Source organism: Trichechus manatus, unplaced genomic scaffold, assembly GCF_000243295.1.
Source record: "Trichechus manatus latirostris isolate Lorelei unplaced genomic scaffold, TriManLat1.0 scaffold00327, whole genome shotgun sequence".
NCBI classification, from domain to species: domain Eukaryota; kingdom Metazoa; phylum Chordata; class Mammalia; order Sirenia; family Trichechidae; genus Trichechus; species Trichechus manatus.
In genome coordinates this window covers 196841-222528 of record NW_004444263.1, presented here as the reverse complement: position 1 = coordinate 222528, position 25688 = coordinate 196841, and the positions used below count along the sequence as shown (strand labels likewise).

Genomic DNA, 25688 nt, shown 5'->3' with positions numbered 1-25688 from the left:
GAGTTAGAATTTTGTTCTACATTTTTCTCCAGCTCTGTCCAGGACCCTTTATTGTGATCCCTGTCAGAGCGGTCAGTGGTGGTAGCTGGGCACCGTCTAATTGTGCTGGACTCAGTCTGGTGGAGGCTGTGGTAGTTGTGGTCCATTAGTCCTTTAGAGTACTCTTTTCCTTGTATCTTTGGTTTTCTTCATTCTCCTTGCTCCAGATGGGGTGAGGCCATTACACAGATAAATCTTATAAAGATGTTGGATGAGAAAAGCTGGCCACCAAATAATTTATGCAGAATGTTTTTGTTTATATAAAGTTCAGAATGGACACATGTAAGTGGCAAAACACTGAAGAAAAACAAGGGTGTGGTTATCTTGAAGTGAGGAGAGCAGTCACTGGTTACCTTGCAGGGGGAGGAGGAGAAAATAGGATGGTGAGGACTCCTGGGGGAGGGGTGACTTTGTTCACTTTCTTGACTTGGGTGATAGTAACGTGAATGTTTGTTTTGTATTTTTTAAAGCTGAATATATGTTTTATGTATGTCTGCCATATCTCACAATTAAAAAAAATAGACAAAGCAAATCCTAGATCCTTGGCGGGTATGGATAGTGAAAACCACGTGAGGGTGATGCATAGAGAAGGGTGGGTGTTGGGTGGCTGCAGTTGGGGCAGGTCCAGGGTAAGGACCTTCTGCCTGTGGCATCAGCCCGCATATCTCTGGGGGGTGGGGCTCTCAGGCTTCTCTGTGAGCACCCCGTCAAAAAGCAGCTCCTACTGCTCAGTTTCGTCTTAACTTTTCATTTCCTTTATTTTTAGTTTAGAAAAAGAAATTTAAATACAGAAAAGGCCAGAGAACACAATATCAAAAAGAACAAAAGCGCTAATGTTTTGTGACATTTGCTTCAAATCCTTTTTTTGTCAATAAAAGATTAGCAATAGTGTTGGAGTTCCCATTGGATTCCTTCCCAATCCCATGTTCCTCTTTCTTCAGAAGTAACCACTGTCATCTAGTGTGGGTTTTTTTTTTAATACTTCTATGTATAAAATGTTATATTTTTACAAACTATATACCTTATTTCATCAAATCTAAGCTGCTATTAATCATAAAACACATTCTGATTTCAGAGTTTTCAAATGTGAAAAAAACGTATGTCTTAGAATCGGTGAAATATGAAGTCTGTAACGTGTGGAATTATTTTGTGCATTTCACATTTTTGGCATAAATGGCATTGATCCATACAAAGCATTCTGCAGCTTGCTTCATTCTCCTGCATTGTTTTGGGGCTTACCCTTGATGATAAGATCCTTCTGGGTTTGTTTTGTTTATAGCACTTATCCCTGTCTGAAATTGCCCTATTGTTTATTGTAATAATCCTAAACTCCGATGGCCATGAATCATAGGATGGATAAATACATAATGTATTTATCCATAAATACATTATGTATTATCCACCCTCAACCAAAATGCCAGCTGTGTGAGGGCCTGGGGCTTGGGTCTCGTTTCTTGCTGGGTCTCCTACATGTAGAACAGTGACTAGATCAGCGTTTGGGACTCCTCAGCAGTGAAGGAAAAGTAGACTAGATCACTGAGGGGGCCAGTGAAGAGAGAAAAGAGCTAAGTGTTGAGGATTACTCCCATTTGATCGAGGGAAGTAGAAAGGAGGCAGAGTGGGAGCAATCCAGGAATTGGAAGGAGGCCCAGGACGGGCCCAAGGAAGCAGAGGAGGAAGGACTTTCAAGGGACAGGAAGAGTGTTGAGTGGTACAGTTGATGAGAACTGATGAAGGGCAGTCGAGTTCAGTGAGGAAGTAATTACGGAGCAAGAGTGAGAGACTATGAAGGCATTTTGCAGGGGGTTAAGGAACAGTGGAACGTACAGAAAGGAGACAGAAAGCAACCATTGGAGAAGGGTGGCAGTGAAAGAAGGGAAAGCCAGTGTTAGCAAGGTTAAATGACAGTATTTTAAGACTGGGGAGAATGAACATTCTAGAAGGTGGAAGGTTGATAGTCTATAAAGAAACAAACTGAAAAGTTAGGGAGAGGAGGAATCCTGTGGGCCAGTTGCTAGAAGTAGAGGAAGATCAGTTTCTCCAGATCCCAGGCCCTCAGCTCTCTTTTCTCTTACTTCTCCTCCCAGGGCCTTCTCCTTGCCCATCCACAGTTCTTTCCCTAAAACCTGGGCATCCTGTTTCCCAGTTTTCCTAAGACTGTTTCCTGTCTCTCTCTACCAGGCATCGGTCGCTGGACCAACCCCCAGTACCTGCAGTTCATCACTATCTTGGAAGCAACGCATAGGAACCAGTCTGCAGAAAACAAGGTGAGAGGTTCTAGGAAAGGTGCCAGACAGGTGCCCTGGCAGCAGCTTCCTCAGCTACCTCCCTGGAGCGCAGGGCACCAGCTTCTGCCAAGAGAAGATGTATTTTGCCATCCACCACAAAGGGTGTTTGCTTTTACATTTCTCCTCTCTATAAGTGAACTGTCCACCTGAGGAGTTTTTCCTCCCTACTTCTTCTAATGAAATTTTCTTCTAGAACAGTTCTCAGCTCCTCCATCCTCCATCTGCAAGAATTGCCTAAATGTGGAATGTGGAATGTTTATTAGAAGGGAGTTTTCTCTTTATCACAGTAGCGCAGTTCTGTAAATGTTTGCTTATTTTTGCTGTGTGAGTTGAACGTCATGTTAGATTTGTTCAGGGATGGGACAAGATGGACAGGTATGTCCACTCCTGTGCTTGGGAGCACAGTGTGGTGCCAGGAGGGAGAAAAGCCAAGTTGCAGTGTTCTTGGAATTGTGCCAGCCCAGCTGGTGCTGGAGTTTGATTATCTTTGGGAAGAGGTTTTGGGGCCCCATAAAGCTCTCCTATTCTGAGGGGATTTCTGGCATCAAATATTTATGATCACCATCATCATATTACTGGTTACTCCATGCTGCTGTTCATGGAGGTGTGTAATGAAGCTCTGTACCACGCTGCTGTCTGAGGCATTTTGCATCCACCCTTTCTAATCCTCACAACAACTGTGTGAGGTGGCATTATTATCCTCATTTGTACGTGTGAGGAATCACGGGCAAACAGGTTAAGCGTCCCATCCAGGGTCATAGAGCAAGGAAGTAGCTGAGACTGGCTTCAAGTCCAGGTCTGTGCAGAGCCTGCCTGAAATGTGCTTTTCTTCATTTTGTTTTGTTTTGTCATTTATATTTTTGTACAGTTATTCTATCACTCTCTCGTAGTCAAGTTATTTTTGAAAATGTCAGAAAAAAAATTCTCTGGCAGAAAATAAAAAACCACCCTCCAAATAGAGTGCTGGGAACTCTGGGGGTGGGAGAAGGAACACAGCACTACAAGGCCTAGCTCCCACTGCCCTCAGAAAGCATGTGGACTCAGTGGTGTGACCAGAGGCACAGATGGTCTGTGTGGCAGCCATGGCCTGTGGCTGCAGGAGTTGAGGGAAGGGAGGTGGCCGTAAGGATGAAACAGTCAGAGAGAGCTTCATTCAAGAGGTGGCCCCAGATGCAAAGGAGCCTGCTGCGGGTGTGACTTCCCTGCCTTCTCTCTCCCACCCAACTTTGATCCCCTGGGGATTTCTGAGCCTGCAGGGCAGCTCTAGGTAAAGGACTCAGGTAGGGAAGGGAGCGTAACCAGTCAGCAGACCCTTCCCTACCTCCCTCAGAAGCACCAGCACCTCCAGCCATGCCTCCCTGGGGTGGGCCAGTCTTAGGTTTTTGGAAAAGCAAAGAGTGTTAGCTTTCTTCAGCTGGAAGAGGGCACATAGGGCAGTCCTGATACCTAGTAAGGCATTCTCTCTCACCTGGTTTTTCGGGCCACGTCAAGAGCCCTCCATCTGAGAACAGGAAGGGTGTTGATCTCCGCTTGGTCTCCCAGTGATGTGTGGGGCCAGTCTCCTGGATGACGAGGGTGTTGAGGGTGGGTAGTGGGCCTCCCCAGTTCTCAACTTCCCTTTGCTCACCTCCTCTCCCTCCCTGCCCACCACAGAGGCAGCTTTCCAAATACAACTTTGACTTTAGGAGCTGGCCAGTTGACTTCCACTGGGAAGAGCCCAGCAGCCGGTAAGGCCCCAGTTCCTTTGCTCTCTGTCCCTCCCCTTGGAACTGTTCCAGATAATCCCTTCCCCACCCTGTCCCCCCCACCTCCACCCCCTCTTGGGCTCCAGTGCCTGCCTTCCAGCGCCATCTCCTCATTCCTAGACCCCACCGTCCTCTGGACCTCAGATGTCCAGATTGCTGCTCCTGACCCCATCCTTCCTGCATCTTTCCCTTCCTCAGGAAGGAGTCCCGAGGGGGCCCTTCTCGCCGGGGTGTGGCCCTGCTTCGCCCAGAGCCCCTGCACCGGGGGACAGCAGACACCTTTCTCAACCAGGTCAAGAAGCTCCCTTGTCAGATCACCAGGTGGGAAAGGGCAGAGAGGAGAGGCCAGCTGGGGTGGAGGAGACACGGGGTGAGGGCTCTGGGGACTGGGCGCTCCATTGTAACATAGCGGTCACTTGTTGGCCTAGTGCTGTGTGTTTTAGGTGTTATTTGTGACAAAGTAGTTTTTAGTCACATTTATGTGTGAAAAAAGAGACTCAGAGAGGTCCAAAGTCACACAGGTAGTGGATGAAGAGCTGGGTGGGATGTTAACACAGTTCCCTCTGATGCAAAGGCTCTTTTAGACAAGGCAGAGGAAGGTGTGAGGTTGGGGGTGGGGAGAGGACACATAGGCTGTACCTGGAGCAGGGTTTGGTATGCAGTGGTGTGCTCTTCTGGCCCCACTGCTCCTTGGTCATCCCACCTTGGGCGAGCTACTTGGCCCCTCTGTGCCTCAGTTTCTGCATCCCTGAATAGCCTGCCTCACAGGGTTGTTGAGGAGCTTAAATGTGGCAGCATATTCTGAAGGGCCCCTCCCTTGCTTGGATGCCTGAGACACACGGTAAAGCCCAAATGCATTGCACTTATAGGTACTGATGATGCCAGAAGAAACGACAGTAACCATTCATGTCTTATAGTGGAGCGGTGTCTTAGTTATCTAGTGCTGCTGTGATAGAAATACCATAAATGAGTGGCTTTAACAAACAGAAATTTATTTTCTCATAGTTTAGGAGTCTCGAAGTCTGAATTCAGGGTGCTGGCTCTAGGGGAAGGCTTTCTCCCTCTGTCGGCTCTGGAGGAAGGTCCTTACCTCTTGGAGCTTCTGCTGCTGGGCAATCTTCATGTGACTTTGCATCTCTGTTCGCCCTGCCTCTTGCTTTCTTATTTAATCTCTTTTATATCTCCAAAGAAATTGGCTCAAGACACACCCTACACTAACTGCCTCATTAACATAACAAAGACAACCCATTCCCAAATGGGATTATAACCACAGGCATAGAGGTTAGGATTCACAACGCATATTTCTGGGGGGCACAATTCAATCTATAACAAGCAGATTCTGGGAATTGGCTGTTGCTAGGGGTTAGGAGGCAGCTTCTAGAATATGAAGGAAGGAGGTAGACTTAGTGGTTATGCTGGTTGGTCAGAGAGATGAGCCAAATTTGGGGTTTTGAGGGGGATGCCGAATGGGATTGTACAGTTTTGTTCTGGGACAAATCCTAGCTCAGGATTAACCAGAAGTGGTTGATCATCTTCTCAGAATAGACCCTACCACATTATCGGTCTAGATTAATCCATTTGCTCAATAAATGTTTATTAAGCTCCTACTCTGTGCCAGGCTCTGTGTACCTACTTCATGGCAAGTGTTGGGGAGAGCTCATTGAACAAAACAGCCAGGTCCCTGACCCAGTGGAGTTTGCAGTCTAGTTTAGTGTTTTTCAAACTAAGGATCTTGACCATTAGTGAATCTTGAAATCAGTTTAGGGAATTACAACCATCATTTTTTAAAAGTATTGTTTATTTGAGAACTTTCATTAAGTTGTATTTATGCATTAACAAGGAGACCCTAAGTGGCAAACAGTTAACATACTTGGCTGCTAACCGAAAGGATGGTGTTGGAGTCCACCTAGAGGTACATTAGAAGAAAGGCCTGGCAATCTACCGAAAAATCAGCCACTGAAAACCGTATGGAGCACAGTTCTACTCTGACACATGTGGAGTCACCATGAGTCGGAATCGACTTGATGGCAACTGATAAATAAACAAAATTGTATTTGTTAATAACTTTGTTTTTACTTACATATACCAGAGCTGTTGCCGTTGAGTCGATTCCAACTCATAACAACCCTGTAGGACAGAGCAGAACTGCCCCATAGGGTTTCCAAGGCTGTAATCTTTATGGCAGCAGATTGCTACATCTTTCTCCCATGGAGCAGCTGGGTTTGAACCGCCAACCTTTCAGTAAGCAGCCAAGCACTTTAACCGCTGCACCACCAGGGCTCCTTTTATTATGTATAGAAAGTATCTTGTAAAACTGTCGTTCCAGAATTTTATATTGTTATCTTACAAAGTTTGCAGTAAAAAATAGTTTGAAAAACACCAGCCCGGTACATATATTATTTCATTAAGTCCTGAAAGAGGAACGCAGAGCTCTGAAGGTCAAGGGTGCAGCAGGCCCCAGAGTATGTGAGTATTAGTGTTGGGAGGTCCCCAGGATGGTCCCTGGGTCTCACTGAGGTTGGGGGTCATTAACCCCATGTTTCCTGCAGCTACCTGGTGGCACACACCCTGGGGCGCCGGATGCTGTACCCAGGCTCTGTGTACCTGCTCCAGAAGGCCCTCATGCCTGTGCTTCTGCAGGGCCAAGCCCGGCTGGTGGAAGAGGTGAGGCTCCCCTGCCTTCTCTGCCCTGGCAGCCCTTCCCCCTTGCCCCCCTCTCCACAGGGAGGTGGCTCTCCTACCCCTCACAGCCTGCCATTGCATCTTCCCCACCCAGTATAACGGGCGCCGGGCGAAGCTGCTGGCCTGTGACGGCAATGAGATTGACACCATGTTTGTGGACCGGCGAGGGACAGCTGAGCCTCAGGGACAGAAGCTGGTGAGTAGGAACAGGGAGCCCAAAGATGGAGCGTGGGGAAGGCAGTAGAGGTTCTGGGCACTCCAGTTCCACAGCAGCCCTCAGGAAGCTGACCTGCCATAACCCATCTCCCAGCTCCACCCCAAAGACCTCTTGATGTAGGAGAACCTTGTGATAGGGAAATAGATGGAGGAGTTGACAGTCAAGGACCAACAAGTAATAATCATAAGAGTAAAAACTTATATAGCATTTTCCACATGCAAGGCATATGTTCAATCCTCACAACAATCCTGTGAGGTAGATACTGTTTATATTAGCCCATTTTACAGATGATGAAACTGAGGCACATAATAACTTTCCCATTATCACATAGCTAGTGGAGCCTGGCTCCAAAGTCTCCTGCCTCTCTGAAGCAGCTCTGGAAAGAGCACTGAGTCAGGAGTCTAAGGACCTGGGTTCTAGTGCCGGCCCTGCTCAACTGCTGTGAGAATCTGTGCACATCCCGTGTCTCTGGGCCTCAGCTTGTGAATTAGTGAGTTTATCTGGCCATAAGGCTGGAGCCCAGAGAGGGAGAGAAATAGTCTGTGTACCACACAGCCGACATACATAAAAACGCTGCAGAAAAAAACAGATCCAAAAACTATAAAGAAGAAAAAAAATCCATTATCCCAAATCTTAGAGAGATCCACTTCATGGTCTTCCAAGGAAAAACGGGCACCTTGCTAGATGGTTTAGCAATTTCAACCATTCATCTTCCTCTGGGGGCCAGGTTTGCTGAACCTTTGCATCCACTTTGCTTCTCATTTTTGTGGACACTGTGCAGTGAGAAGTGTCCCTTCCACTTGGAGAGAACAGGAACCTGCTTTCATCTCCCTGTGAAGTTCCCACTGGCTTCCCTCCCTGCTGAGGGGGATTTTCAGTCCCAGCTTGGCTCCTTCCTAGCCTGTCTTTCCACTTTCTTCCCACAGGTGATCTGCTGTGAGGGGAACGCAGGGTTCTATGAGGTGGGCTGCGTCTCCACACCTCTGGAAGGTAGGCCCTGGCTCAGCCCTCTTATCTCTGCCCCTTGGAACAGAATGTCCCCACCTTCCCACGCTGATATGACCTCCCTGGAGCCTGACCTCCACTTTCTCTGGGTGAGGTTTGATTCCTCACCTTTGGGAAAATTCAATCCACTCCCCAATTGTAATAACTTTTCATCTCTCCCCTTGGGTTGTACCCCTAACCTTATTATACTCTATTCTGTCCCCACACGTACACATACAACCACACATCCCTCCCTTCTGCTGCCTCAAAGCCTTTGTGTGTTGCCCCAGTTCTGGGAAGGCTTGGAGTCATTTGCCTCTGGGGTGGGGAGTGTTTAGAGCTCGTGGTCCTTTTGCTCCTTCCCCAGGGCAGGAGAGAGAGGCATAAGCTGAGGTCTCAGTCTCTCTTCCTGTGTTACAGCTGGATATTCAGTCCTGGGCTGGAACCATCCAGGCTTTGCTGGAAGCACGGTGAGACCCTCTCTGGAATCTTTTCCTTTTCCTGAAATATGATTTGTCTTCCTCTGGAGAGAACATACCTCCTTTCTCTTCTAGAGAGAGAAGAAGGGAAGGGGGTTGTATATTTCTGTGGGGCCTCCCACTTCCTGTGACCTGGGTGCCTAGGGCAAGGAGGCTGGGAAGGCAGCAGTAGGGGGATGAGGTAGATCTCCTTGTAAACAGCTGTCTTCTGGGAAGAACCGCCCCTCCCACCATCCTTGTCTTTTACACCTTCTCATGTATTGCCAGGTGGCTGCAGGAAGGGTCCACATTGTTGGGAGGGCGCTGGTGGTGGTGCGTGAGCCAGCCTTTGGTGCTGATGAACTCCTGCCTTTTCCCTTCCTCTTGCAGGGGGTGCCGTTCCCACAGAATGAGGCCAACGCCATGGACGCTGTGGTCCAGTTTGCCATCCATCGCCTGGGCTTCCAGCCCCAGGACATCGTCATCTACGCCTGGTCCATCGGTGGTTTCACAGGTACCATCCTCCCTCCCATCCACCACTGTAGGCCTTTCTTGCCCACCCTCCTACCCCAGGAAAGGTGGGGAAATGCCCAAGGTGGGGCAGAGCTCAAGGAAGACAGGGAGGAGGGTGGGACCTCCAAGTGGGCCTGGAAGAGGGTATCATACTTGTACATGCTTCACATTTCCTTTCACCCTTATACGCAATTATTAAAAGGAGGAGAAATAAACCAGAGTCCCGGGGCAGGGAGGTCAGAGAAAGTGAACATTTCTTCCACCTGTTGTCTTCGATGCACTTCCAAGAATGGTCTGTTCATGCTCCAGCCTCTAGATGATGCCCCGGCTGAGTGAAGTGAGGAGTTAAGGAGAGATCAGGGATAACATAGTAGGGAGGAAGGGGTTAGCTGTAGGGTCAATGGGATGAGGGTGGGGTGGTGGCAGGAGCCCCCCTCAGTCCTCACCCTTCTTCCCTGTCCTGGTACTAGCCACGTGGGCAGCCATGTCCTACCCAGACGTTAGTGCTGTGATCCTGGATGCCTCCTTTGATGACCTGGTGCCCTTGGCCTTGAAAGTCATGCCAGATAGCTGGAGTGAGTGCAGCTCCCATGCCCGCCCTTCCAGGGAAGGGGTGGGTTGGAACTGGGAGCTGTTCTAAGTAGGGATGGTTTCCTTTTCCATGGGTGGGAACTCAGGTGCCCTGTCTGAGGGCCTCAGTCTTCTCTCTCCATGAACATGGAGACCTTTATGTTGGGCAAGGCTTTTATCTCTGCCATCCCTTCCCCTTTGTCCCACTCTAGGGGGGCTGGTGAGCAGGACCGTGAGGCAGCACCTCAATCTGAACAATGCAGAGCAGCTGTGCAGGTGAGTGCAGCCAGCATCCAGCGTACACACCCCATACAGCTCTGCTGGGCCCGCAGACACTGAAAGTAGTGCTGAAGTGCAAGGTAGTAAATGGCCACTACCACCTACACAGAGCCCTGGTGGCACAGTGGTTAAGAGCTACGGCTGCTAACTAAAAGGTCGACAGTTTGAATCCACCAGCTGCTTCTTGGAAACCCTATGAGACAGTTTTGCTCTGTCCTATAGGGTTGCTATGAGTTGGAATCGACGATGGCAATGGCAGTGGGTTTGGTCACACACACCCCCCGCCCCAGGTGACCTTGCCACCACCCCAGCAGGCTTAAACCTTCCCCAGGTCCCCTGGGACCCTGGACTGCCTCATGATCTGACAACCCAAAGGTTAATGCCTGGCACATCAGGGGATTCTGCCAGCCAGGGCAGATTTGAACTAAGCAATTCCCATTTTTAAATATTTGGTGAAGGGCTAGCTATGGGCCTTACTTTAGGGGAGGGGAGAATGCAGCCAGTGCAGGGGTCGGGGTGAGCCTGTTGTCACCTGTCTCCGTGTTCTTCCTCCCCACTGTTCTATTCTTCCTGAAGGTACCAGGGCCCTGTGCTGCTGATCCGGCGAACCAAGGATGAGATCATCACCACCACGTGAGTGCCTGGGCACCTCTGCCCTCCCTGATCCCCGAGAGAGCTAGGAGGTCGCTCTCCCACCTCGCCTGCCAGCAACCGTGGTATCCAGACCCTTGCTTCCCAACCTCCAGACCTCTCCAGTGGGCCTTCTTCTCACCCCCAGGGTTCCTGAGGACATCATGTCCAACCGAGGCAACGACCTCCTGCTGAAGCTCCTGCAGCATCGGTGAGAGCGGGTGTGTGTGTGTGTGTGTGTGCGCACGCACGCACGTGTATACGCTGGCACAGGGAGGGGTAGGAAGGAAGGTCCAGGGATGAGGAGTGAAGAGAATTTGGTTCTGACCTCCTTTCCTGGCTCCCTTTCTAGATATCCCCGCGTGATGGCCGAGGAGGGCCTGCGAGTGGTGAGGCAGTGGCTGGAGGCCTCCTCGCAGCTGGAGGAAGGTGAGAGCAGATCCAGTGATGCCTTTGGGTGGGGAACTGGCAAGGCCAGGTTGCTGATTGGCCCTCCTCTCTCTCCCTGACCAGCCTCGATTTACAGCCGGTGGGAGGTAGAGGAGGACTGGTGTCTGTCTGTTCTCCGCTCCTACCAGGCAGAACATGGGCCTGACTTCCCCTGGAGTGTGGGTAAGGAGGTCCTGGGGCAGGAGAGGAGGAAGAGGGGTGAATACCCAGATGTGGGGCCGATGTCTGAGCGCCTCCTCTCCGCAGGGGAGGACATGAGTGCAGAGGGACGGCGGCAGCTGGCTTTGTTTCTGGTGAGCTCAGGGATAGGAAGCAGGAAGAAGGTGCTGGAATGGCAGCTTCCATGGAGTGGGTGGTGGGCTCAGAGAGCAGGGGCTGGACAGGATGTCCACGCTGCTGCTCCCCACAGTACTCTGCACCTCACCCACTCCACCCGGCCTCTGTCCTCAGGCTCGGAAGCATCTGCACAACTTTGAGGCCACACACTGCACCCCACTTCCAGCCCAGAACTTCCAGATGGCCTGGCACCTCTAGGGACCACGCTGGGACTCATTCTGGAGGATTGGGATGGGAGGGGGCATGAAGAAGGACCCTCTTATTTGTGATTCTCCATTCGTGTTGCTGTTTATAGTTTGTGAAAGTGGGGAACCATCCCCCTTCTCACTGTTCCTCTTGCACGTTTCCCGTCTTCCACCTGGCAGTACCCTCCCCTCCCCAATACACACCCTGCGTTAAATGAGTGGATTATTCCTAATGATTAATAAAAAGGTATTTTTTCTACTGGCTGGCTGATTGTGTGACTTCCCAAATGTCCAGGGAGCCAGGGCTGGCAGTCGGGACAGCTGAGGCCTCAAAGGACTGAGTCTTGGGATACCCCATTCCCACGTGGCCCAGTTTAACCTTTCCCATCCACTGTACCCCCAGGCCTTCAGCCTCTACCCTGAGCTGTCCTCATGCAGTGGGTCACCGAGCCTCACCCTTCCCTGGTGTGCCTAGCATTCTGACCACTGTGCAGCCTTCCCAGCAGCCTCCCTGGCCACTGCCCGCTTCCTCAGTCCATCCTGTATACAACCACCCAAGGACCCCATGGCTCCCTCCTCTTGTTTATAAGCTTTGTTGTCTGCAAAGCATTTCCTAGTGACTGAGGAGTCTTGGTGGTGCAGTGGTTAAAGCGCTCAACTGCTAACCAAAAGGTCTGCTGTATGAACCCACCAGCCGCTCTGCAGGAGAAAGATGTGGCAGTCTGCTTCCGCAAAGATTTACAGCCTTGGAAACCCTATGGGGCAGTGCTACTCTGTCCTGTGGGGTCGTGATGAGTCAGAATCGGCTAGACAGCAATGGGTTTCCTAGTACCTGATTTCACCTACTTAGCTCCTCTATTGATTTCCAAGTCCAACCTGTGTGGTTTCATCATCAGTACCCTCGATTTTCCTTGCTCCCAGCTTATTCCCGCGGGGAGTGAGAGGCAGCCTGCTCCTCACGTCTTACCCAGCAAACCCTGCACACCCTCCTCGCTGTGTCATGAAGTCTTTCTCCTCATCCTTTTTGCAATTCAACAAACACAAGGCTTGCCAGGGACTGAGGGCCAGGTGCCAAGGACTCGTCCTCCCAAAGCCACACTGTGCATTTTTGAACAGCTCTGTTAGAAGAAAATTCTTAGGTTGGAACTGAGGAAATAGGTTCCCCTGTAACTTCCATCCTATTTCTAACCCTTGGACCTCTTAGAACAGAATGAGTCCCTCTTCCACCCACTAGTTTGTTGCCTGGGCACCTTCTTCCCATGGAAACTTCCCTTTTCCAGATGAAAAACCCCAGGTTTACCAACCTGGGTCCTCTGTTTTGAACAAGGTACTTAACATAGGTGACAATGTTCTGAAGTCCTAGATGCATTCTCTGTCTCCTTGGATACCAGTGCATTAAGCTCCTCTGTGATCCTGGGGGCAGGGAGAGAACAGGGGCTGTATCTGTCCCCAGCTGGTCAGCAGCTCAAGAAGTAGGGGTTGGAGATCTGAGACTTGTCAGGTAATATGATGCCTAAAGCTTGGGGCCAAGAGGGGAGGCAGCCACAGCTCCAGAATGCTCCACCTTCAGCAAACAGAAGGTGTAAAGCTGATTCTGGCACCTCTCTCCTCTAGTCCCATCCCAGGGGGCAAACAGTGGGAGGTGTGGAGCATGGAGCTCTGGGACCAGCTGCATGGTTCTGAACCTCACTGTCCCAGATCCACCAGAGCAGTTAATCGCCTGGAAACCAAGTCTTTGTTCACCTAAGGGAACCTCCTTAAATGCAAAGAGGGGGCAACCAGTGCCACCTCCCACCCTGGAGACCAAGGACTCCCTTTTCTTGGCCATGGCTATAAAGGATTCTGCTGACCTGCCCCTACCTCCACTTTCCCCCTTCTTTCTGCACATAGTATAGAGAACGGTGGATGTCGTGAGGATTTCTGGACCATAAAGAGGATCCTTGGATACCCGAAGTGGGGGGGCAAAGGGGAGGCTCAACACATGGATCCTGGACAGCACCACAAAGGGGCCTCAGTCTACCCTCTCAGATGACTCCCTATCTGATAAGGCTCAGAGCAGGTGAAGAACCACTCCCTCCCCCAAGGTGGGACCAGCTTCCCATCCACTTCTCACACTATATAGCCAGGTTCCAGCAGCTCCAGGGGAAGACCAGCTGAGATGCAGACCCCACAGCTGCTGGGGCTCCGGGCCCTGCTGTACCGGGCACCAGGTGACGCCTGGACAGCCAGGAGGGCCCAAGGAGCTGGGAAAACTGAGGGAGAACGTGAGGGCTGACAGAAAGGGGAGTTAGAGCCTGGTGGGAAGCCTGGGAAGAAGAGGTGGTCCCCGAACTGAGCCACCCCTTATCCTACTCTATCTCATTGACCCAGGCTGTGAGCTGCGATGCTCCCTGTGTGAGGTGCTCTGTGAGCTCTGGGCTGCGTGCTTGGACTGAGAATCTACTCCATGCCCCTAGGAGGGGCATTTGTCTCCTGCACAGCTGTACCAAGTGAGTGACAGCCCCGGAGGGTGTGGGATCCAGAAGTTGGGGATAGCCAGATCATTCATTCATCCATTCACCCATCCATCCAGTCAATCAACAAGTCATCACAGCGCCTTCAGGATTCTAGTCATTATCACGCTTTCGATTCATTTATATTCGGGTTAAAACCCCTCTCTAGTTCCTAACCAGACCGCAGTCCAGGGCCGCGCTCCGCAACAGAAGCCGGCTCTCCCCAGGACATATCATCTATGGCCCCGCCTCTTTGGCCCCGCTCCATTCCCCTATCTGTAGCGTCTTTTCTCGGGTCCCACCTCCTTTACTTTATCACTTGGCTGCTTACTCCCAGGTATCCCTTGTCCCGGAGGTGGGGCACCTGGGGTAGGCATCGACTCCGCTGCTGTCACCAGGGTGACTATTACAGTGCCCCGCCTCTTCACCCCAGGAAAGCCTTCGTAGAGCCCGTCACCATGGCAACGAACTCTCTGGGCTCCGAGAAGATTCGCGCGCACTGGCCTTGCCCTGCCTTGTGGACCGAGAGGAGAGAGGCGGAAACAAGGGTGGGATTAACGACTCTAAGGTCACGCCCCTCCAAAGAAGGCCCCGCCCGCGCCAGGCCCCGTCCATCCCCCAAATACTGCCAGGGTCTACACTCCAGTGACCCTCAGACCCACGGTCGCTGTAACTCCACAGCCTGTCCTCCTGGACCTCCCAGGGCAACCTTCTGTGAGCCCAGCCTCAGCCCCCCATAACCCTCTAGTCCTTGCCCTTTAGTTGTGGCCATACTCGAAAAAGGGGTTCGGAGGGCGATGTGAGAGCCCTTCTGTGTGCCTTTGCGCTCTTTGCTTTAAGAGCCACTGCTCTCTGATTCCTTTTGTCTATCATTCCGTCCACTCATTCATTCAACAGACATTTGCACTCTTCCCAATTTTCCATTACTGACTTTTCTTTAATACAGGATGAGGAGGGGAGGGGGAGAAGGCCCTTGGACAGCGCAAGCAGCTTGCAATTGGTTGCTAACCTAAAGGTTGGTGGTTTGAACCCACCCAGCAGCTCCGTGGAAGAAAGGCCTGGTGATCTGCTTCCGTAAAGATTACAGCCAAAAAAAAACCCTTTGGAGCAGTCCTACTGTAACATACGGGGTCGCCACCAGTCGGAATGAACTAGCCGGTAGTTCAGTTTTTAGTTCTTTGACGTAGTGGCGTGCGTTTTCCTCTCGTCCATCTTTTTTGGCGGGTGTTTCTTTCTTCCCACATTCCCCACAATACCCCCCAGACCGGATGATTCTTGAGTAGCCTGGGGCCCTAGCAGGGAACCCGACTGCAGGGACCCATCCTGAAACTCCAGCTGGGAAATTGGGACAGGTGGTGTTGTTCCTGGACGCTGAGGACCTCCACTGCCTACCAACCCTTACAGTAAAAACCCTGAGTCTCTCTCAGAACGTTCAACTGACCAGGAGAGCTTGGAACAAAGCAGGCTCCAGCTGAGGAAATGGGGGGCGTCCGGGGGCCGCCCCGGCAGCTCATTGGTTGCAGCACGGACTCTGGAATCTCAGTCTGGGAGGGAGGGTGGCGCCACAGCGGCACCTTGCGGAGCAACCGCGCCGTGCTCTGGGTGTCGGCTGGGGCCGGACGTCTGGGTCCTGACGCTGGGCCTGCGCGTCCCAGGTTTCTTCCCGCCGCCTGGCGGAAAGCTGAGCTTGGGCAGGGCCGCCCTCGCGTCCTCAGAGGAGCTCTGAGGTGCAGTCAGGCGCGGAGGGTGAACGTGTCGTGCCGGAGCCTGTGGGCGCCGGAGATCAGACTCATCAACCCGCAGTTTGAGTGGGGCGAGAGAAAGACGGGGGAGGAGGCGCTGGTTTCCCGGAACCCCAAGGGGGCCCCAGGCACCGGGCTGAGGAGTGGGTTACTCGAGACCCAGATGTCCTCGCTTTTGGATTTCTGACAGTGCCACAGCTTTCCCATCTTGGAAAATGGTACCCCAACTACCCCCTTACGCACATCCAGCCTGACACCAAATCTGTCCAGTCTTCCTTCTAAATATATCTCGGATTCATTCCGCCCTTGCACACCGCCCTTCTGCAAGGCCAGGCCGCCATCTTGTGACTGAACTCAGGAATAGCTTCCTAACTGGTTTCCCGGCCTCCACTCTTCGTCTTTTTAGTCTCCAGTATGCAGCCACAGTGATCTTTACAAACAGAACTCTGATCGTGTTACCCTCTGCTGAAATCCCTTTAATCAGTGGTTTCACCGTCCAGGTGCTCCCCCGGAAGCACTCTGCCATCGCCTCACCATTGCATGTTGACTTGTCCTCCCCACTAGACTATGCCCTGTAGGGGCAGGGACTTTGTGCACAGTTGTATTCCCAACTCCTAATGCAGTGATTCAATAAGCATCTGTTGAATTAATAGAAAGTCCCCTTCTCATTCCCCTCTTGCTGGGCCCCTGCCCCTGAGCCAGGATGTTAGACCTCAGACTTCCTGTGGGTGAGGACGCACTGTGCCTCTGACTGTTTTGGCACTGATTCCACCCTAAACTGGTGCTGCCTCTCTCCTTCCTCTTGGCCAGTCACTCCTCCGCCAATATAAGCCCAAACTGGGGGCTGCTGGGCAGTCATGCATTTCATGGCAGGTCCTGCAGGTAGCCGGAGTCTGGGGCTCCTGGGCCTCCACAGCAACCCCCAAGCCCTATGCATGGTGCTCTTATTACTGCTGGTCATGAAGAGCTTGGTGTTCGGTAAGTGACTTTGAGGTGTCGGAGGGTCTCCTGGCCTGCTGAATGGGGACACCTACAGACACCAGGTGACTGGGTGCATCTGCCCAGGACACTCAGGTAAATGCAGGCTGGAGGGAAGATGGGATAGAGGGATGTGGTAGGCCTGGGGACTGATAATAGACTAGTGGTCGCCCAGAGAGAGATTTCTAGTAACAAGCCAGGGCTGTCTCACTCAACAGCAGTGACCTGAATGGAGATACTAAAGGGATCCTCTTCGAATCTGAGGGCAGACACAGAATAGAGAGGGTTGGAGAACATGCCAGGTGACAGAAACAGGATCCACAGGGTAGAACAAGGCCTAATCCAGAACGACAGCCTCCTCAATCGGCTGCAAAGCGCCATCTGCATAGAAACAGGATTCAGAGTGTTTGTTCAGCAACTGCCTCACACCAAGTGCTCTGCTGGGTCTGGGGACATCTGAATGTTATGTGGCCTGGGCCTGGGACCAGAGGAAGAGGGATATGTATGTGTTTGGGGAGGGGAAGCGGAGAATGGGGCTTTTGGTAGACAGAGTGTAATATGACTCTGTCCAGTGATAAAACCACCAAAAACAAAGAAAGTGGCCCTGGGCTGCTTGAAGTCTCCTGTCTAGTGGAAGCAGAGATCCTTCCTGCCCTGTGATGCACCTTGTTTTCACAGATTAAGAAAGCATGTTCAAGTGAGAGTGACCAGGATGGTGGGGGACTGAGAAGCCAAGTCACAGAGGAAGAACTGTGCTCACAGGGCTGCCTAAAACTGGAATGGGCTGCGTCAGCCTAACCTTTGAACTTAGAGGCTTACACAGTGCTGGGCACATGTTAGCCCCTCAAATACATGTTGAATGAGTAAATTCAATTCTAAGAATCTCTTCAGTTTTTGGCCCAGGTAGGGTGTGGGACAGGCAGTAATAATAAGTCTGTGTGGAATGAAGGGATGAGAGGATTTGAGGTCTGGCCCGAGGACCTCCCCATCACTAGTGCCTGCAGCCTCTACCAGTAAGTGAGTGAACATATTTTTCTTTTCTGTATAAGAGGACCAAAAACCAAAGAGATTTCAGTGAGAAATAAAGCTTTTGATGGAAGGTTAAACCAGATGACTTTAAAGAATTGATGGTTTTATGGTTTTACTGAGATGGGAAAGTGAGGAAGGAATAGTGGGGTTGACCAGCCTGGAATTAGGTGGGCAGGGACTTGGGGTGAGTGCTCCCCTGTGTTCTAGGTAAGTTTGCCGTCATCAATCGGGAAGCCCCTCCTCCACTTGAGCTCCCGAAATACCTGCGCTGCTATCGATGCCTCTTTGAAACCAAGGAGTTGGGGTGCCTTCTGGGATCTGACACCTGTCTTGCCCCACGTGGTGGCAGTTGCATCACACTCCACATAAAGAACAGTAAGCTGCCCTCTCTCATTGTGGACGAAGCTCTCTCCCAAACTGAGCCCCCACTGACCTCCTAAACTGCACCCCAAGTCTCATTCCCACAACCCTAAGATACTGTTCCATCAATGCTTCTCTTTCCGTCAGAGACACTCCCTGTCTCCACTTCAGCTCCCCGCTTTCCTTCCTCAGGTTCAGCTAATTGACTTCCAACCTCACAGTGCTGAGCCCTCCAGAGTATCCTCGAGATCTCCATATCCACTGGCCTTTCCTCAGGCTTCCTGCTCCCCTATCCATCTGCAGTAGTTACTGCCAGCCTTGCTCTTCTCTGACATCTTTGGCAGCTTCTTCTCAGCTTCCTTCCCTGGGACTCATCTTATTCTCCCTGCCCCTTACTGGTTCATGTTCACCAAGGTCTGGTCCTTAGCTGTCTTCCCATTTCATATACTCTCCCTGGAAAATTTTATCTGCTTCCTTGGCTTCAACCAGCAGCCACATACTGCTCCTTCTGCATCTGAATGTTCAGCTCCAACAGCTCTCCTCTTGTCAAATTGTCTTCTGGACATCTCTGCCTCACTTTCAACTTAGCAAAAATTGACTACATCCCCTTGTTCCTCACAACTTCTCTTCCACCCAATCCCGCCTCTCTTTAAGTTAACAAACATATATCACATACCATGTGCCAGGCACTGTTCTAATCACTTATAACCCCTTGAGGTAGGCATTATAGAGGCTGAGCCAGAATCTGTGGTAATTCCAGAGATGGTGTTCTTAACAACCACTGCGTGAAGCTGCCTTTGTTCAAATCCTTCATTACACTTTTTAGATAGCTGATGCATAGTTCAAATATCAAACAGTATACAAGGGTATCAAAGGAAAGTCTCCTTCCCGCTTCTGTCTCCAATCCACCCGGCTCCCATGCATGAACCACACATAGCTACTTTTTTTGTTTTCTTGATTATCCTTCTGGGATCCCTTGTGCACACTCAGCCTATACAAATTTTTCTGCCTCTTCCCCTTGCCCCAAAGAGTAGCATACCATTGTAAACACTGTTCTGCACTTGTTTTTTAAATGTAACAGTTTGTAAACAGCTTCCTTGCTGCATTGACCTGCTGCAGCATACTTCATGGCCTGGGCATATCAGAGCTGGTTTATCCATTCTGCCTGTGATGGACATTGAGGTTGTTTCTAATTTTTCACACTCTCAAGGCAGCAGTGAACAACCCTGGACCTGACTTCTTAGGACATGGGCACTGTCTTGGTCATCTAATGCTGCTATAACAGAAGTAGCATAAGTGAATAGCTTTAACAAAGAGAAGTTTATTCTCTCACAGTCCAGTAGGCTAGAAGTCCAAATTCAGGGTGCTGGCTCCAGGTGAATGCTTTCTCTCTCTGTCAGCTCTGGAGGAAGCTCCTTCTCTTCAGTCTTCCCTTGGTCTGGGAGTATTTCAGCACAGGAACCTCAGGTCCAAAGGACACGCTCTGCTCCCTGTGCTGCTTTCTTGGTGGTATGAGGTTCCCACGTCTCTCTGCTCACTTCTCTCTTTTATGTCTCAAAAGAGATTGGCTTAAGACACTATCTAATCTTGTAGATCTCATCAATATAATTGCCACTAATCCATCTCATTACATCATAGTAATAGGATTTACAACACATAGGGAAATAAATCAGTTGATAAAATGGTAGACAATCATACAATACTGGGAATCATGACCTAGCCAAGCTGACAGATATTTTTGGGGAACACAATTCAATACATGACAGGCACAAAGTTTTTTTCCCTCTAAGATATATTTCTAGAAACAGATAATCATATTATTCTCCTACTTTGGACCTATAAAATAAATGACAAACTCTTCCTGTCAGCAATCCAACCTCCAATACATTTTTCCAACTTTTTCTTACATGGTCCCTCAGTGCTGGTTCTCCACTTTGCCCACAAGTCCTAACTCAGTCCCCTATATCCGTTGCTGCATTTCTCCGACCCCTCTCCCCCAGCCTTCCATGGGAGACTTCAACCAAGTTCCATGGCTGGTGACTCACTGAGCGCTCCCCATCCCGGCCTGATTATAGGAGTCACTTCAATTTTTGGCCCAGGGCAGGGGTTAGGGGCAATGATAAGTCAATGTGGAGTAAAGGGATGAGGGGATTTGGGGCCTTGCCCAGGGACCTCACTATCACTTAGCACCTGTGTCCTCTCTCCCAGGCAGTAGTACTGACATCATGGTGAGTGACTGCCGCCGCAAGGAACAGATGAGCGACTGCTCATATACTCGAACTTCTCCGGTGTTTGGCTTCTGGATGTACTCTCGATGCTGCTTCTTGGATTTCTGCAATGACCCTCAGAGTAGAGCGATCTATAATCCTTAGAACAACTGCAGAGACCCTTGGAGGAAATGCCACATTTCCAGTCACCCTCCCGACTTCCACCTGGGCTCAGCCAGGAGAATTCCAGCCCTTCACGCCAGTTCTCCCTGCCTCCCTTGAGTCATCTGACCCCAACCCTAGCCCTCTTCCTCTTGCTGGCCGCCTCTCAACACCCCTCTGCCCCTCCCCAAATCACCCTCTCCATAATTTTCTGGAGTTTTCCCATCAGATCCTTACAATCTGATGTCTTTCCTGCTCTCTTCTGCCACCTCTCCCTCCAATCCCACAGATGCTCCTCCAAAATATATTGGTGTGCAAACTGTTTGGTGTGTGTATCTCTTCCGAGGGAGGGGGATGCTGAGGGAGGTGGTCATGCCTGACTGCCCCATCATGGCTCCCAGCCTTGCTGAGCTCTGCTCCTGCCCTGAGTGTCTCTGAGTCAGCTCTAAGCTGAAAAAGATGGAGAGAAACTAGAAATCTTTTTATGGTGAAGGCCAAAAAGGCAGTGAGCATCCTCAGAAGAGCAGTGTGGGGGCTGGAGGGTGGGCAGTGGGGGCTTAGTGTTGGCAAGAGTGGGGCTGTGAGAGGGCCAGGCCCAGGGAGAGGAGGTAGGGAGGAGGCTGCTCTGTGGAGGAGATACTCAGCCAGAGCCCTGACCACTCATCCCCAGATGTAGCTTCCCTCTTCAAGGACCTTGGCAAGTTCCTCCCTAATTTGGGACCTTAGTCTCTGAGGCTGTCTTCCAGTTTGACGTGCTAGGGTTGTATGAACCTGGGTCTTTCTCTTGCACTAAAGTCGAGGTCATGGGGAAAGGTAGGCCCAGCAAGAGGGGAAAACACTGTACCTCTGTGTACCTTCAATTGCCTCATAACCTGAACATGGTAGGTTTTGGTGCCTCCTGCCAGAGTATAGGCCTTCAAGGGGCTGTGGAGAAAAACCTAAACTGTGTGCAAAATATTGTGTAGCTGAAGAGTAGACACTGTATGATGCCATTTATATCAAGCACTCAAAAAGGCAAAACTCATCTAAGCTGCTACAAGTCAGCACAGTGGATACCCCTGAGTTGAGGGAAGTGCCTGGGAGGGGCATGAAGGCAGCTTTGAATGTTGGTAAAGGCCTTTGTCTTGATTTGGAGTGAGTTGCACAAGTGTGTGCACATCACAAAAAATCCATCTTATGGTATGTGCAAGCTCCTGTATGTTTTCTGTCAAAAAGGTTTAAATGGGCCAAAAATTGTGTTTATCTGCATGTGGAACATTCTCCAGACTAGACCACATATTAGGCCATAAAGCAAGCCTTAACAGAATCCAAAGTACTGAAATATTATAAAGCATCTTTTCTGACCATAAAGCCATAAAAGTAGAACTCAATAACAGAAAAAGCAAGGAAGAAAATAAAATACATGGAAACTGAACAACATTTTGATCAAGAACTACTGGGTTATAGAAGAAATTAAGGACAGAATAAAGAAATTCATAGAATCAAATGAGAATGAAAACACATCCTACCAGAACCTTTGGGACACAGCAAAAGTAGTGCTCAGAGGTCAATGTATAGCAATAAATGCACACATCCAAAAAGAAGAAAGGGCCAAAATCAAAATATTAACCCTACAACTCGAACAAATAGAAAGACACTAGCAAAAGAAGTCCTCGGGAACCAGAAGAAAGCAAATAATGAAAATTAGAGCAGAATTAAATGAAATAGAGAATAGAAAAATAATTGAAAGAGTTAATAAGACCAAAGCTGGTTCTTTGAAAAGATCAACACAATCGATAAACCATTGGCCAAACTGACAAAAGAAAAACTGGAGAAGAAACAACCCGAATAAGAATGAGATGGGTGATATCACAACAGACCCACCTGAAATTAAAAGTATCATAACAGAATACTATGGAAAATTGTACTGTAACAAATTTGAAAACCTAGAGGAAATGGACAAATTTCTAGAAACATACTACTTACATAAACTAACACAAACAGAGGTAGAACAAATAAATAAACCTATAACAAAAGAAGAGACTGAAAAGGTAATTAAAAAAACTCCCAACAAAAAAAAGTCCTAGCCCAGATGGTTTCACTGGATAATTCTACCAAACTTTCAGAGAAGAGTTAACACCACTACTACTAAAGATATTTCAGAGTATAGAAAAGGATGGAATACCCCCAAACTCATTCTATGAAGTCAGCATAACCCTGATACCAAAACCAGGTAAAGACACCACAAAAAAAGAAAATTACAGACCAATATCCCTCATGAACATAGATGCAAAAATCCTCAACAAAATTCTAGCTAGTAGGGGGGCAGGGCCAAGATGGCAGAGTAGTCAGATGCTTCCAGTGGTCCCTCTTACAACAAAGACCCGAAAAACCAAGTGAATCGATTATATATGATAATCCAGGAGCCCTGAACATCAAAGGCAAAGTTGAATCAGACTGAGTGGCAGAGGGAAGGAGAGACGGTTTAGAAGCAGTGAGGAGTTGCCAGACCTGACCCAGCAGGAGTTGAAGTCCTTCACACCAGACCAGCTCATGGTACACGGTAAGCCAAGCAGCGGCACTCTGGAGGTGTTTTCCACATAGGGAGAGACCCAGCAGCAGAGAGTCTACTCAGCCATCCAGAACCAGTGAGAAGCAGCTCAGTGAAAAATAAGTACTTGCATCTGCCCTACCACGTGGATCAAAAACACCCCCCTTTGGGAAAACCTCTCTCCCATTTACCTCTCCGCTCCCTGCTCTGCACTGGGTCCGGGATGGCTTCAGCAATCGCTGAGTCCCCTGGGCCAGAGGTAGGACCCGTCACATTCCCTGAGCCATTCTACTGGCCTTGGAGAGGGAACAAATTAACAAACAGGGGAAAAAATAATCTGCTGGCTCCCCTAAGCCAAGAACTCAGGGTGGGCACAGCTACTTTTCCTAGGCATAGCATAAGGGGTCCACAGACTTTGAGTGCCTTTCCCCCTGCATAGACTTGTGTGGACTCATTTCAGCAGCATAGGCCCTCATTACCACAGTACAACAGGGTATATACCTGAAGTCTAACTACAACTATTTCAGCTGTGAAGTGGCAGGTTCATGACATTTGACACTGCTCTGCCCACATCAGGGGCCTGAGGACTGGTGGCTCCACTCACGCCACCTAACCACCTGCGACAGGGGCCCAAGAATAAGTGGTGCCCCCCAGTCCTTACAGCCAACAGCATTGGGTGCTCATAGTCCAGCTGCAAAACCCACCCACCTACATGCTCTAGGGAACAGGGACACACTTTCCTACCAGACACTTGGGAGCGGTAGTCAGCCCCCTGTCTTGCTCAGTGTGACCCTCTGCTGCAGCCAGATGCCTGTGCCTATACCAATCACCCAGGCCTGTCTAGGACTGTAGGTGAGAGCCTGCACCAAACACTTGGTGACCGACTACCTGGACACCTGAGCTGAATCCATACAGGAGGAGTGGGCAGACTCCTGGGTTCATGTACTTAGTGGCAGTTCTGGCCACCTGGTGACAGGATATTGGCGCTTCAGGTGTGCCGGTGTTTGGGCTAGCTCACAGGAGCAGCCTATTTGGGCATATCAAAACAAGAAGCTAGGACACGGTAAGCAAACATAAAATAAATAAATATAACGACTTATTGATGGCTTGAAGACAACCGTAAATATCAAATCACGTGAAGAGGCAGACTGTGATGACTTCAGCAAGCTCCCAAAATAAAGAATCAAGAAATTTTCCAGGGGAAGATAATTTCTTGGAATTACCAGAGGCAGAATACAAAAGATTAATCTACGGAACTCTTCAAGAGATCGGGAAGGAAATTATGGAAAATGCAGACCAAGCAATAGAGGAACTTAAGAAGACTAGAGAAGAGCATAATGACAAATTTAACAGGCTGCTCGGATCCATAGAGAGTCAGCAATCAGAAATCCAGAAGATTAACAATAAAATTTCAGAATTAGACAACTCAATAGAAAGTCATAGGAGCAGAATTAAGGCAATGGAAGTCAGAATTAGTGGACTGAAGATAAAGCACTTGACACCAATTTATTTGAGGAAAAATCAGATAAAAGGATTAAACATTCTATCCAGTAGAATTCAACAACATATAAAAAAATAATAATAATAATTCACCATGACCAAGTGGGATTTATACCAGGTATGCAGGGATGGTTTAACGTCAGAAAAACAATCAACGTAATCCATCACATTAATATAACAAAAGACAAGAACCACATGATCTTATCAATTGATGCAGAAAAGGCAATTGACAAAGTCCAACACCCATTCATGATAAAAACTATCAGCAAAATAGGAACAGAAAGGAAATTCCTCAACATAATACAGGGCATTTATACAAAGCCAAGAGCCAACATCATCCTAAATGGAGAGACTCTGAAAGCATTCCCCTTGAGAACGGGAACCAGACAAGAATGCCCTTTAGCACCACTCTTATTCAAAATTGTGTTGGAGGTCCTAGCCAGAGCAATTAGGCTAGAAAAAGAAATAAAGGGCATCCAAATTGATAACGAAGGAGTAAAAGTATTTCTATTTGCAGATGATATGCTCTTATACACAGAAAACCCCGAAGAATCTACAAGAAAACTACTGGAACTAACAGAAGATTTCAGCAAAGTATTAGGATACAAGATAAACATACAAAAATCAGTTGGATTCCTCTACACCAACAAAGAGAACTTCGAAGAGGAAATCGCCAAATCAATACCATTTACAATAGCCCCCAAGAAAATAAAATACATAGGACTAAATCTAACCAGAGATGTAAAAGACCTATACAAAGAAAACTACAAGACACTACTGCAAGAAACCAAAAGAGACCTACGTAAGTGGAAAAACATACCTTGCTCATGAATAGGAAGACTCAACATTGTAAAAATGTCAGTTCTACCCAAAGAGATCTACATATACAATGCGATCCCAATCCAAATTCCAGTGGCATTTTTTAAGGAGATGGAGAAACAAATCACCAACTTCATACGGAAAGGGAAGAGGCCCTGGATAAGTAAAGCATTACTCAAGAAGAAGAACAAAGCAGGAGGCCTCACACTACCTGATTTTAGTACCTATTATACTGCCACAGTAGTCAAAACAGCCTGGTACTGGTACAACAACAGATACATGCACCAATGGAACAGAATTGAGAATCCAAACGTCAATTCATCCACCTATGAGCAGCTGATATTTGACAAAGGCCCAAAGTCCGTTAATTGGGGAAAAGACAGTCTCTTTAACAAATGGTGCTAGCATAACTGGATGTCCATCTGCAAAAAACTGAAACAAGACTCATACCTCACACCACGCACAAAAACTAACTCAAAATGGATCAAAGACT

The 25688-nt window shown here is 49.2% G+C and overlaps 2 protein-coding genes across 3 annotated transcripts in view; both read left to right on the top strand.

Moving 5' to 3' along the window:
- Positions 1-11637, top strand: part of ABHD16A (abhydrolase domain containing 16A, phospholipase) — a 14843-nt gene extending 3206 nt beyond the window's left edge. Inside the window, exons 5-20 of one of the 2 annotated variants that reach the window (XM_004390750.2) lie at positions 2221-2306; positions 3981-4054; positions 4271-4393; positions 6622-6736; positions 6849-6950; positions 7898-7961; positions 8376-8425; positions 8804-8927; positions 9397-9501; positions 9709-9772; positions 10352-10408; positions 10554-10616; positions 10758-10834; positions 10919-11017; positions 11102-11148; positions 11306-11637. In XM_004390750.2, the coding sequence (XP_004390807.1) occupies positions 2221-2306; positions 3981-4054; positions 4271-4393; positions 6622-6736; positions 6849-6950; positions 7898-7961; positions 8376-8425; positions 8804-8927; positions 9397-9501; positions 9709-9772; positions 10352-10408; positions 10554-10616; positions 10758-10834; positions 10919-11017; positions 11102-11148; positions 11306-11389 (1334 nt within the window). In that variant the 3' untranslated portion in view covers positions 11390-11637. The remainder of the gene's footprint in view (positions 1-2220; positions 2307-3980; positions 4055-4270; positions 4394-6621; positions 6737-6848; positions 6951-7897; positions 7962-8375; positions 8426-8803; positions 8928-9396; positions 9502-9708; positions 9773-10351; positions 10409-10553; positions 10617-10757; positions 10835-10918; positions 11018-11101; positions 11149-11305) is intronic. The other variant, XM_023725548.1, reaches the window with a different exon arrangement.
- A 4781-nt stretch (positions 11638-16418) lies between these two features.
- LY6G5C (lymphocyte antigen 6 family member G5C) lies at positions 16419-20627 on the top strand. The gene is made up of 3 exons (XM_004390799.2): positions 16419-16588; positions 17825-17992; positions 20186-20627. Exons 1-3 carry the CDS (start codon positions 16468-16470, stop codon positions 20347-20349), a joined length of 453 nt encoding a protein of 150 aa, XP_004390856.1. The 5' UTR covers positions 16419-16467; the 3' UTR covers positions 20350-20627.
- Positions 20628-25688: the final 5061 nt, after the last annotated feature.

What these genes read in the sequence shown, in the direction of transcription:
- LY6G5C (XM_004390799.2), top strand. Translation starts at nt 16,468, where the DNA reads ATGCATTTCATGGCAGGTCCTGCAGGTAGCCGGAGTCTGGGGCTCCTG. An exon ending in CATGAAGAGCTTGGTGTTCG is followed by an intron (nt 16,589 to 17,824) that starts GTAAGTGACTTT and finishes CCTGTGTTCTAG; the next exon opens with GTAAGTTTGCCGTCATCAAT. An exon ending in CACACTCCACATAAAGAACA is followed by an intron (nt 17,993 to 20,185) that starts GTAAGCTGCCCT and finishes CCTCTCTCCCAG; the next exon opens with GCAGTAGTACTGACATCATG.